At 46.2% G+C, this 13244-nt stretch overlaps 1 protein-coding gene across 3 annotated transcripts in view; it reads left to right on the forward strand.

Moving 5' to 3' along the window:
- Positions 1-13244, forward strand: part of COL22A1 (collagen type XXII alpha 1 chain) — a 766089-nt gene that overhangs the window by 547974 nt on the left and 204871 nt on the right. For all 3 annotated transcript variants that reach the window (XM_033933743.1, XM_033933744.1, XM_033933745.1), the window contains exons 27-29: positions 890-934; positions 9128-9190; positions 10057-10110. In XM_033933743.1, coding sequence (XP_033789634.1) covers positions 890-934; positions 9128-9190; positions 10057-10110 — 162 coding nt within the window. The remainder of the gene's footprint in view (positions 1-889; positions 935-9127; positions 9191-10056; positions 10111-13244) is intronic.

A 13244-nucleotide genomic window follows, 5' to 3' on the forward strand; every position in this document is an offset into this window, starting at 1 on the left:
GCAGCTCAAGCCTGTTTTCAGGGTTGCCTGGAAGAAACCTTCTGATGTGCTTTCCTTCCTGAAGAGAGGAGTGCATTTTTGTCCTCCACTACATTCTGGTGTTCTCCCTCTCATCTTTCTCTTTCCCATGCATCTGTACCTCACTTCTCTCACTCCCTATACCCCCATATTCTCCCTTTTTCTTTTTTGTAAATGTGAAGGCTCAGAATTAAATAGACTTGAACCTGATTCCCTTGGATCACAGTCTACTGAACTATCCATTAGGCTACTCCTGCAACCTGTTTACTATGTTCTTCAGGATGGCTATAATACCTGCAGCTGAAATACGGCCTGGTTTTCCTTTCTAGCTTCACTTTCATGGGTAGGGGACAGCAACCACTGGGGGATTAAGGAAGGGTAATGCCTTAATCCCTCTACTCCCTCCAGTGGTCAGCTGCTCAATTGGAACAACATTTTGTAACATGAATGAAACAGGTCCAGATGAAAATCTCCTTTTTTAGACACGGACATTTCTTCCCTTTCGAAAAGCTGTTGGACATCCTACTTTTGGGGCCTCCCTAGTTCCACCCAAAACACGCCTACAACATGCCCCCTTGCTATCTGGACAAACTGCACTATGAAAAAATCCAAATTCTGACTTTCCAAAATCAGGATTCGCACGTTTTTAACAGATGGATGTTTTTTTAAACTCGTTTTAAGACATCCATCTGCTTTGAAAATGAGCACCTTTGTCTCTGAATTAACATTTATAAACTATGATAAAAACCATTTTAATGAATATATAGCTGCAGTATGTGACCAGATATAGGAGAGTAAAGCTAGTGCCCCATTATGTAGTGCATGATTTCTGTCCCTCATCAGTTTCTAATGATGTTCTTTCTATTCTCAGGGAGAAGCAGGAGAGCAGGGCTTCCAAGGTCTGACTGGAGATAAGGTAAGCTTTGATATGTTTTTGCTGTTCTGTACTTCTTTGAAAAGTAAAATGTAAACTATACTTTGGCACATATTACTATTTTTATGTATAGAGGGCAAATCTACTGTATAAAGAAATGCCTATATATAGAGACACCTAGAGCAGTGGTTCCCAACCCTGTCCTGGAGGACCACCTGGCCAGTCGGGTTTTTGGGATAACCCTAATGAATATGCATGAGAGAGATTTTGCATATAATGGAGTTGACAGGCATGCAAATCTGCCCCATGCATATTCATTAGGGCTATCCCAAAAACCCGACTAGCCTGAAGGTCCTCCAGGACAGGGTTGGGAACCACTGACCTAGAGGGATCCCGTATGGAATCTATTCTTTGGCACCCATTGTATATACTCAAATATACGATAATCCAAGAATTTGGGGCAAAAAAAAAAATTAGCTAAAAATAGGGGGCCTCACCTCACTTCTCCCCCCCCCTCCCAACTGATATCTGCATGCCTCCCATCCTCCCTTCACTCTCCATGAACTGACAGTGTTCTACTACTGTCAGCCCCCTCCCCAAACCAGCAGAGTTCCCTCACTCCTCCCCCCCCCAAACAAGCACATCTCACCCTCTTTCCCCCTTCTCCTTCCAGACAAACCCCCCTCTCGGACCTTTTGGAAGGCGTCCCCCTCTAGGCCTATCATATTTCTCTGGTGGTCTAGTGGCATATTGGAGCAGGAGTGATCCCTGCAGGATGTCTAAGTCTTCCCAGAGCCCGCCCAAACGCTATCCATAACACTCCTCCCAACACCCTCCTTTGAGTTCTGGATGCACAATGGCTTAGAAGTTCTGCTGGACGTCCAGAATATTGGTTTCAAAAATTGGCACTTTTAGGTCCTGTTGATTAGGACGTCCAAGTGCCAACTTAGGCAGGTTAGGCTCCTGCATGGTTTGGCACTTGAAGTACCTGTAATTCACTTTCCGGACACTTGGGGGCCATATCTGGAAGCAGAGCCTGACCGCAAGGTGAAAGTGAAATCAAAAAAGATTTTTTTTTTTTTAATGCCAGACCGTGAATACGCGAACACAGCGGCATGAATGGGGAATATTGGTTGCAATTGATGCAACCACAGATAGGTGAACTCGCCCATTATGAATGTGTGAATAATGATAACGGAATGTACTGTATAATACAATCGCTAGACTACCACTAGATGGCAGCAGATCACATGACTGGTATAGATAGAATGCACAAAATACTAGATGGTGATAGCAAAGAATATGAAGAATTCACAATATATGTTTATTAGAGCAAGGTTAGTCATTAGTGTGAGCAAGAGAAGTGATTTTAATTACTAGGAAGTAGCAACAGGAGTCCAATTTATTGTTTTCTCCCATGTACTATCTAAGGATAAAAATGCTTAGAAAATATGAGGTTCTTTGCTCTAGAAACATCGCATGAGAAATTTATTGCCTGAATTTGTGAATACAGTACTCGCCCGATATTTGCGGGGGTTCAGTTCCAGGAACCCCCGTGAATCTTGAAACACCGCAAATACATTTTTTAGCAGAGGAGACAGGAGAGGGAAGCCGGAGAGGCAGGATAGAGCAGCCGGAGCGTCAGCAAGTGAAGGAAATCACTCGCGGTACGCTCCGACCGCCTCTTCCTGCACTAAAGTCGGGCCTCACCAATCAGGAGCTGCTTTGACACACAGCTCCTGATTGGTGAGGCCCGACTTTAGTGCAGGAAGAGGCGGTCGGAGCATACCGCGAGTGATTTCCTTCACTCGCTGGCGCTCCGGCTGCTCTCTCCTGCCTATCCGGCTGCCCTCTCCTGCCCGGTCATTCGCAGTCAGAAAATACTGCGAATGACCGGGACCGCAAATCGCCGACTGTGAATGACCGGGGGAGCACCATATACCATATTAAAAGTGCCCTTTCATTGAAAATATATTAAATTAGCAACTTTAGGTGTTTCTAGAAATGTCAAAGCATCTTTATGAGCTAGCTCAACACTGAGAATTGATCTTCTGTGATACTGACTTTGATGTTACTGCATTAAAGGAAAGTGTGGCATAGTGGTTAAAGCTAGAGCCGTAGCACCCTGTGGTTGTGGGTTCAAACCCCATGTTGTTCCTTGTGACCCAGGGCAAGTCACTTACCGTATTTTCACTCATATACCGCGCACCCGTGTAAAACGCGCACACGGGTATAGCGCGCGGGAAACTGTAATTTATGTAAATAAATTTTTATATACCGCGCACACCCCTATACCACGCATGCCGCCCCGACTCTCCTTTGGCCCGCCCCGACTCTCCTCTGGCCAGTCCGACTCTCCTTTAGCTCGCCCCGACTCTCCTCTGGCCAGCCCGACTCTCCTTTAGCCCGCCCCGACTCTCCTCTCCCCCTTGAAGTCCTGTTCCCCCTTGAAGTCCTGTCCCCACCCTGAAAGCCTGATGCCCCCCCCGATGTCTGATTCACCCCCCCGCAGGACCGCTCGCACCCCCACCCCGAAGGACCGCTCGCACCCCCAATTGCACTATCACCAGTTCTTTGGCATTTGAACCATTAAGACCTAATTTTGGGTTCTTTGAAACAGAATTTTGAAACATAGGTCCATGTCGGGACCTGTTGAACATCTTTAAGAGAGTTCCTTTCTCCCCTAACTCTTGTTAACCGTGTCGAGCTTTACGAATGTAGAGATGATGCGGTATACAAACCTAAGGTTTAGATTAGATTAGATTAGATAAATGTGAATTTCTTTCCCTCCTTTTTCTTTTGCCATTGAAAACAATTGCTATTTTTTGAATAGCACACAACACTAGCACTTTCTTTAAAAAATCCATAGACAGTGATGGGGTGGTGGGTTCGGCTAGAGGAGCTCCGGCTCTTGGCCGAATTATACAATTCTGAGTGTATGTGAAAAGAAGTACAAGTTCTTTATATATAATCCACCTAATAACTTCCTTTTTAGGAGTTCCATACAGCATTGATACTTTGCACCCTCCTTCCCTGACATCAGTATCTCCCCTGGCTTCCCCAAGCATCCAGTTCCCCCCCCCCATGAAAAATATCCCCTCCCCCAGGTATCTGATCATCTCTTCTGGCAGCAACATTCCCCCTTCCTAGGGTTACCATATTTTGAGATGCAAAAACCTGGACACATGGCCCCGTCCCATTCCGCCTCCAGCACTGCCCAGTTCTGCCTCCAGTCCCGCCCTGTTCTAGCCCCAGCTCCAGTCCCGCAAAGCCTCGGCTCTTCTTCCCCCAACCTCTGGGCTGCGACTGGAGGGCCTCGAGCATGCGTGGATGTGTGTGACATCATCCGGGCACGCTCAGAGGCCCTCCAGATGCAGCTGGAACTGGACAAACTGCCAGGTTTTGGAAAGTCCGTCTGGGCTCCTGGACAATCCTGTACAAAGAGGACATGTCCGGGTTTTCCCGGAGGCCTGGTAACCCTACCCCTTCCCATAATCCTATTGTACCCCACTTCAGTTCAAAATTCAGCAGTATATCTGATCTTCAGATTAAACAAATTGGAACATATTACGCCTTTTTTTTTTCTTTATTCAGTTTTGCATATTACAACAAGTGTACCAGAAAAATTTTCATATGATCTTATAAATACACACTTGATTTTCCTTCATGTAACACTTTAAATACAACATATCATTCTTATATTCATATTTTATAATAAATTAAATATTATGTAATACATTTAATATGTATAACAATTGTAAATAAAATAGAAAAAAAAACCCATCTGGAGACCATTAGCAGATTTATGTAATGATTGATAACATTTTCCCATAATAAGATATTTGTTCAGCGGGAATGTGGGTGGGTATTATTTTATTTATCTCATAATATGTATGAATTAATTAATATTTTTGATGAACATATTACGCCTTATTACAATCCATCGGCTTCCTTTTGAGGCCAGAATGTTTTTTAAGCTGGGTTTTTTAAGTTTTAAAGTCTTGCACGGCATGCCCCCCCCCCTCCCCCCCCCCAGTTATCTAGTGGAACATTTCGTTTTTCCTATTTCAAGACGCTCAGCACGGATATCAACCTTGTTTGAATTTCCATCTGTTAGAGGCTGTCACTACAAAAAGCATCACAGCCGACTGCTTGCTTATCAATCAGCCCTCTGGGATCCGATTTTTCACAAACTTCTCATCACCTCAGCATCTTATGTGAATTTTAGGAAATCACGAAAGCCTTATTTATTTAGCAAGCTCTTGTATGACTGATGTTTTGTCAAGATTAATATGTCCAGACTATTGGTAGTTCGTGGTTACTGTTCAGCTCTCTCTTTAATTGTTAACCGCATGGATCTGCAAGGTTTTGTGGGCTGTTAATGCCATGTTCACCCATAAAGAACCTCCTCCCAGCCTTCACCGCTTAATTCTTCTTCCCTGATCCTAGTGTCTAGGTGGGAGCTGGAGCAATGCCCAGGCACTCCTGTTCTTCTATTTCCCAGGATCAAAATGACCTCCCGTAACCCCTAGCGATAATTTTGTGCTGCTGTTGCTAAGGGTCAAGTTGATACGGACAAAACCAATCAGATGTGTGGGGGGGGGGGCACTTTTTGTCAGGTGGGGAGAAAATGGATGCCTGGGGCATATATGCTACTAAGAAGGTTTTTTGGGGGGGATGGAGAGGAGGAAAAACAGGTGACAGCAGGGGATTTGGCTTGTGACTCCACCCTTCCAGAGGACCTTATGCATGCCCTGGCTAGGGTTACCAGAAGTCCGGATTTCACTGGACATAACCTCCTTTGGAGGACATGTCGGGGGTTCATAGACAACCCCGCAAAAGACAAAGGCGCGCGCCAACAACTGAGCGCAAGACGTAGGCGCGCGCCGAAGAAAATTACAGTTTTTAGGGGCTCCGACGGGGGATTTTTTTGGGGAGCCCCCCCCAGTTTACTTAATAGAGATCGCGCCGGCGTTGTGGGGGGTTTGGGGGGTTGTAACCCTCCACATTTTACTGTAAACTTAACTTTTTTCCCTAAAAACAGGGAAAAAGTGAAGTTTTCAGTAAAATGCGGGGGGTTACAACCCCCCAAACCCCCAACGCCCCCACAAAGCGGCGCGATCACTATTAAGTAAAGTGGGGGGGTTCCCTCCCACGCCCTCCCACGCAGTAATTTTCTGCGGCGCGCTCCTCCGCACTGCGCTCAATTGTCTGCGCGCGCCTTTGTCCCGGCGCGCTTTTGACCTGACACCCATGTCGGGGGGTCTGGACGGCTTTTCAAAACCTGGCACTTTGTCCGGGTTTTGACCAGCTTCCAACAAATTGCCATCGGGCAGGAGGGCATCCATGCCTGCGTGGATGCCAGGCGATGACGTCACGCACATGCGCGGATGCCCTCCCCGATGAGAGCAGGCAGCAGGGGTGGGACGGGGCAGGGATGGGTGGAACTTGACGGGTCTAGGGGGGGGGGTCCAGATTCTCCATTTGGAAAATCTGGTAACCCTAGCCCTGGCACAGGTTTAAATGCCGATGTCTATATTTCATAACAGTGAAGTGTTTTCTCCTTGTAGTAGGCATCATTTAGATCAGTGTTTCTCAACTCGGTCCTGAAGTCCCCCCTTGCCAGTCAGGTTTTCAGGATATCCACAAAGAATATGTATGAAAGAAATTTGCCTATAATGGAGGCAGTGTATGCAAATCAAGTTTATGCATATTCATTCTCCCTCCGTATCCACAGGGGCAGAGCCGGCCCGCGAATATTAAAAAAACGCGAATAATATTCGGGCTGGTTCTGCCCCTAACCCCCGCGTCCCCCCGGTTATTTTAAGCCCTGATAGCCCCCCCCCCCTTAAGCCTTACCTGGTGGTCTAGCGGGTTTTTGGGGCAGGAGCGAACTTCCTACGCTCCTGCCCCGTGCAGATCGCTCACAGGAAATGGCTGCCTTGAGCTCCCGTAATCTCTCGGGCCATTTCCTGTGAGCGATCCGCATGGGGCGGGAGCGTGGGTAAATCACTCCTGCCCCGAAAACCCGCTAGACCACCAGGTAGGGCTTAAGGGGGGGGGCTTACAGGGCTTAAAATTGCCTGAAAAATTAAAATGTTTTTTTTGGTTTAAAATTGCGAATAACCGAATCCGCGGATGCTGAAACCACGGATTCGGAGAAGGAAGTGTATCCTGAAAACATGACTGGCAAGGGGGTCTCCAGGAACGAGTTGAGAAACACTGAGTTAGAAGGTAGGCTAAAGATTAGCCGTGTGCATAGACAATGTGAGGCTAAGCACTAATGATTTAGGGCTAGATTCACTAAGCAAACCGATCATGTACTGATCGGTTTGCTACCCCTTAGTGACCCCGGCCCAGTTCACTAACCTCTCCTGCGATCCGCTTCCAATCCGTGCATGCAAATGAGGGGAACTGCATGCAAAGTAGGTAGGGACACAATTCACTAAACACATTTCCCAATCCAACTGGGCTGGCCGATCAACCCTAAAAGCGACTGCTGGGGACCAGTCGAAAAGTCTTTTCGACTCTCCAGCTCCATTAAAAGCCCTGCTTTCTGCCGACACTGCTCTCTGTGGCCCCAAATCTCTCCTGCCCTTCCCCGCACTGCGAGCCCGTGGTTTTAACCCATGGGTTAAAGCGGGTTAAACCAAGGGCTCTCTGCCCAACAAAAAAGTTTTACATTTTTTTTAAAAGGCGCAGCTTGGACACCCCCCCCCCCCCGCCTGCACCAATGCCCTCCCCCATGATGCTTCCCCCCTTGCCAATGCTCCACAAAAGGCCCAGCCCACCTCCCTCCCTCCCTGCACCTTAATCTCTAGGCTGGCCAGGCCCGGCCCACCTCCGGCCCAGCCGGAACCTAAAAGTTGGGAGCAGGAGGGGTGCTCAATCCCTCCTGCTCCGTAAGCTTCTCACCATCATCCCAGCAGGCAGGCATGCTCCTTAGGCTTCCAGTGATATCTTTGGGAGAACAGGAGGAACCACAAACTCCTCCTGCTCCTGCCCCTCCTGATGATGCATTGTTAATGTGGGCCTTAGGCCTCGCCCTGTTGCATCATGTGATGCACGGGGAGGAGCCTAAGGTCTGATTGGCTCAGGCTACTGCCTAAGGCTCAGCCCTAAGGAAGTCCCTGATTGGCTCAGGTGCCCCTGGTCCCTCCCAAGGTAGGAGCCTGAACCAATCAGGGCCTTAGGCCCCATCCTCTGCATTGCATGATGAGACAGGGCGGGTCATTGCAGGAGGCATTGGAGCAGGAGGGGTTGAGCACCCCTCCTGCTCCGTTAAAGGTACGGGGAGGGGGGTGGAAAGGGAGCCTGGAATGGGGAGGGGATGTCCGAGGGGGTGGCAGGAGGGAGTTGGCATCCCTCCTGCAGTTTGGCGGGTGGGGATGGGTGGGCTGGGCCCGGCCAGCTGGCCGGACTAGGTTTTGCCACAGGGAGGTGGGCCGGGCCAGGCCAGGAGGGGTTTAACATGGCAGGAGGAGTTGGCATTGCTCCTGCCTTTTGTGAGGCATCGACGCGGGTGGGGGGGGGGGCATGCGTCTGAGCTGCGACTTTTTTTTTTTTTCCTTTTTTTACCTTTATAGTAGGCCAGGGAACCCTTGGTTTTAACCCTCTTTAACCAACGGGCTCCCAGTGCTTGGAAGGGCAGGAGAGATTCGGGTCAAGAGTGGGATGGCAGGAGAGATTCGGGGCAAAGCTTCGGGGCAAATTTTTTGTGGGGTTCGGGGCACTTGTTGGGGGAGGGGTCTAATATTTTTTTTTTAATCATGTAAAACACGCAATATATTTGCCCGATTTAATAAAAATTTAAAAAGCCGGCAGAAGCCCTGAAAGCAGTGACAGGAGGCTGTTTCTCCTGTTACTACTGTCAGGGCTTTAGCGATCCATGCAGTTGGCTGGGGGCGTGCCAACGATCGCCTCCATTTGCATGCGGGCCTTTAGTGAATTCCTCGGCCTGCATGCAAACGGAAACGGATCGCACAAGGATTGGAGGGTTAGTGAATCTAGCCCTTAGTGCTGTTGAAATATCATACTGAATTGGACATGTAGACTTGCTAAAAATCATTGCCTATTCACACACATAGTATGCATTTATGCTAGAAATCTACATAAGGGGTGGAACAGCTGTAATGATACTGTTGGGTTGTTTATTTTCTCTCCTACAAAGGTGCCGAAGTCAAAGCCCCTACAAGAGAAACATTAGCATTTAACATGATAAATTTGTACTTGCAGGGTGAAGCTGGCCTCCCAGGGTCCCAAGGGTTACCTGGACGGAGAGGAGAAAAGGGAGACCAGGTAAGTGCTTTCAGGTGACTATAAATGTTTATAGATTTGAGGAAGGAGACGTAGGCAGAGGAGACACCTCGTGTGAAAATCTTGCGGTTCGGAATTTGCATTTAGAGTCCATTTTGAAGAAGGAAAAACATCTCTGCGTAGGGATCATTCACTTATGACGTAACGCTATTTTTATAGATTTTTACCTCTCCCCTCCTCTCTGTCACACTGTAGAATCAGCCCACTAAAAATTACATAATGCCTGGCAACCCCTCCCCCCTTCAAATATGTGGTGGAATAAAACATAGTACAAAATTTGACATTTAGGCCCTGTTTTACTAAGGTGCGTTAACCGATTAGCGTGCGCTAATCGCTAATGCGTGCATGTTAGTCTATGGACGCATTAGCTTTTAGCACGCACTAATCGGTTAACGCACCTTAGTAAAACAGGGGGTTAGTAAATAATATAGGCCCTCTTTTACCAAGCCACAGTAGAGGTTTCCACCCTGGCCTGGATCGCAAAATGCTCCGACGCTGCTCCGATGCCCATACATTTCCGCGTCATACTCCTCCTATTGACTTCCAAGTGCATTCACTCTGCAGCTCCTCTATATCTCTCCAATCTTCTCTCCCTATACTCCTCGCCAGGAACTCCATTCATCAGGTAAGTCTCTCCTATCTGTACCCTTCTCCTCTACTGCGAACTCCAGACTGCGTTCCTTCTCCCTTGCTGCACCATATGCCTGAGTCAGTAATATGTCAAGCTCCATCCTTAACAGTATTCAACGGCACTACCCAGATAGCTACTCAATTAACTTAGAAAAAAAAGATATATGTATATCCTGATTCTCATTCCTGTTCTGGTTTTTGTTTTGTTTTGCATGCAGGGTGAAAGAGGACTGATTGGACATAATGGACTAAAAGGCGACAAAGGACAAAAGGTGCAGTTATTTTATTGCATATGTTTTCTTCAAAAGCTGACCTCAATAAAAACCAACAATGTGCACATATCGTCCAAATAAGGATCAATGTATGGCCTGGCCAGTACAGACTGTACCCTAGCATTGAAATTATAAGATTGTTTTAAATTTATTAAGATTTAGTTATATTTATATTGTGCATCAGTGTACACATTGCTGGATATAAAAAAAAGAATAATAATCCCCTGCTCAAAAGTCACAGTCCTTCCCACAATTCAGAGCCAGCGTTTGAGCATGAAATAAAATTCACCTCTCACAAATAATAATAATAATAATAATTTATTTTCTTGTATACCGCCCTACCACTAGTTCTGGGCGGTTCACAACAGGAAAATACTGAGACATTTCAGCACATGGTACAGTTTCAAAGAAGAGAAAAAAAAAAAAAAAGAGGAGGAAAACAACACCACAAAACTGAATATGTACATAGATAGTGTGTTCTTTGAAATTGTAACCACAAGAGTGAAATTGTCCAAAACAGAGAGACACATTCACGACTCAATGACTTGACATGTACATGTTTCGGCCCTCAGGCCTGCCTCAGGAGTCTTAAAGAGCATGATGGTTGAAATGCACAAAACACTGGCACTCAATTGGAACTGACTAAAAAGTCAATCATGGAAGTATACCATATTGCTTATACATCGGGTTCTATCGATTAACACCGCGGTATTAATCGATAGAACCCGATGTATACTTCCATGATTGACTTTTTAGTCAGTTCCAATTGAGTGCCAGTGTTTTGTGCATTTCAGCCATCACGCTCTTTAAGACTCCTGAGGCAGGCCTGAGGGCCGAAACATGTACATGTCGAGTCATTGAGTCGTGAATGTGTCATTTTGATGTTTTGAACAATAAAGATCTTCACATCATCAGACGGATTGGAGGACACTTTTTTACAGTGCACATCTCTCTGTTTTGGACAATTCCACTCTTGTGGTTACAGTTTCAAAGAATACACTATCTATGTACAATCTAAAATTATATAATAAAAGTAATACAATTGTTAAAAACATTCAAGTACAATATTAAAAATTATTTTAAAAAAATTAAAACATACTATGGCAATAAGAATAGAAACATAATACCTCATTTAAATATATCAAAATTAATATTCTTATTTGTCAAATAAATAGGTCTTTAATGATTTCCTAAATGTGAAGTAAGAATTAGATTGAACAATCATCGGACTTAGCCAGGAGTTCATCTTCCCAGCTTGATACTCCAAAGTCCTATCTGAAAAGGTCTTAGAACGACAGGCCTTTGGAGTAGGGAAGACGAACTTTCCAGAATTTCTAGTTCCTTTTGTTGAGTAAGAAAGTTTCAGATAGGAGGACAAAGGCCCCTCCCCACATAGTTTAAGATCCATAGGACCAATATTCAGACCGTCGGAGTTAGCTGGCTGACTTCTGCGATTCTGAGTCCGGTTATTCAGTGTCAGGCTGTTTCTGGTGACCGGCATTGAATATCCAGTTTATTCTGGGCTGCTGCAAATTTAGCCAGCAGAGTTGATTTTAACCCTTTCAGGACCATAAGGATCGTAGGCCAATTTTTGTGGTTTTGATGACATTTTTATGGTAAAAAGGGCTTGCAGATGCCAAAAAATTGATTTTTTTTGTAAAATATCATTATTTTTATTTAAAAAAATCACACTTCTGGCTTATGGACAGTGTGGCAAGTGAATCTTCTCGTCAATCTGGCAACGACGCTAATGAATGAATGTCGGAACCAGTTTGTTTACATAAAGGCAGTATCCTATGGAATCCGTACATATCAAATTTAGAACTGTAGACTATCCCAATCAAAATTTATAGGATTTTAAAGTTATGGGACAAATATGTCCCTTGGTCCTGAAAGGGTTAAGCACCGGCCAGCAAAGTTTATAGCGACCAAAGACAGACCAGCTATTTAAGCAGACCGATTTGGCTGCTAAACTCAGCCGGCTGGTGTGTTAAATTTTGCGGGTAGCTGGCGAAGTCATGCAACATAGCCAGTTAGCCGACAAATGCCGGATTCTACAAACAGTGCCGGTATCGGCGGCCGTCTAAAGAGCTGCCGCAGATCGCATGTTGATCGCGCAGCAGCTCCGTTTGTAGAACCGAAGCTACCTCAAACCTAGGCACCGGAAATGTAGGCCAGGGCTTTCGAGACCTGCATTTAGGGCACCTATGTTTGACGTCAATCGCGTCTACAAAGGCACAAGGTCGTTTCTAGAGTTAACCACAGCTACTCTGACTTAGGTGTTCTAACGTGCCCAGTAAACACGATCTAGGTGCCAGTTTTGAAGGTGCCTAAATTTTTGTTTTTAAATGATTTTTAAACTGCTTTGCCACTTAAGTTAGGTTCCGTTTATAGACTATTGGCCTAAGTGCTAATATTCAGTGGCCATCTGGTAACCCCTGCCAATCAGTGGCGTAGTAAGTGGGGTGGGGGGGAGTCCGCCACCGGCATGGTCTTGGTGGGGGGACGCCGGCACTCTTCCTCCTCTCCGCCCCGACCCCTCCTGCCTCGCATGTGCATAAGAGCATAAGAACATAAGAATTGCCGCTGCTGGGTCAGACCAGTGGTCCATCGTGCCCAGCAGTCCGCTCCCACAGTGGCCCCTAGGCCAAAGACCCCAACTGAGACCAGCCCTACCTGCATACGTTCTGATTCAGCAGGAACTTGTCTAACTTTGTCTTGAATCCCTGGAGGGTGTTTTCCCCTATAACAGCCTCCGGAAGAAAGTTCCAGATTTCTACCACTCTTTGGTTGAAGAAAAACTTCCTTACGTTTGTACGGAATCTTTTCCCTTCTAACTTTAGAGATTGTCCTCTCGTTCTTTCTCCCTTGGAGAGGGTGAACAACCTGCCCTTATCTACTAAGTCTATTCCCTTCATTATCTTGAATGTTTCGATCATGTTCGAGGGAGAAGAGGCCCAGTTTCTCTAAACTTTCACTGTACGGCTTGTCCTCCAGCCCCTTAACCATCTTAGTCGCTCTTCTCTGGACCCTTTCGAGCAGTACCGTGTCTTTCTTTACCTCTATAATTGTCCCGGCGCCAGCAGCATCATGCCAGTGTCAGTGTCAGCTCTCTCTGAAGTCACTTCCGGGTC

Source organism: Geotrypetes seraphini, chromosome 2 (assembly GCF_902459505.1).
Source record: "Geotrypetes seraphini chromosome 2, aGeoSer1.1, whole genome shotgun sequence".
NCBI classification, from domain to species: Eukaryota; Metazoa; Chordata; class Amphibia; order Gymnophiona; family Dermophiidae; genus Geotrypetes; species Geotrypetes seraphini.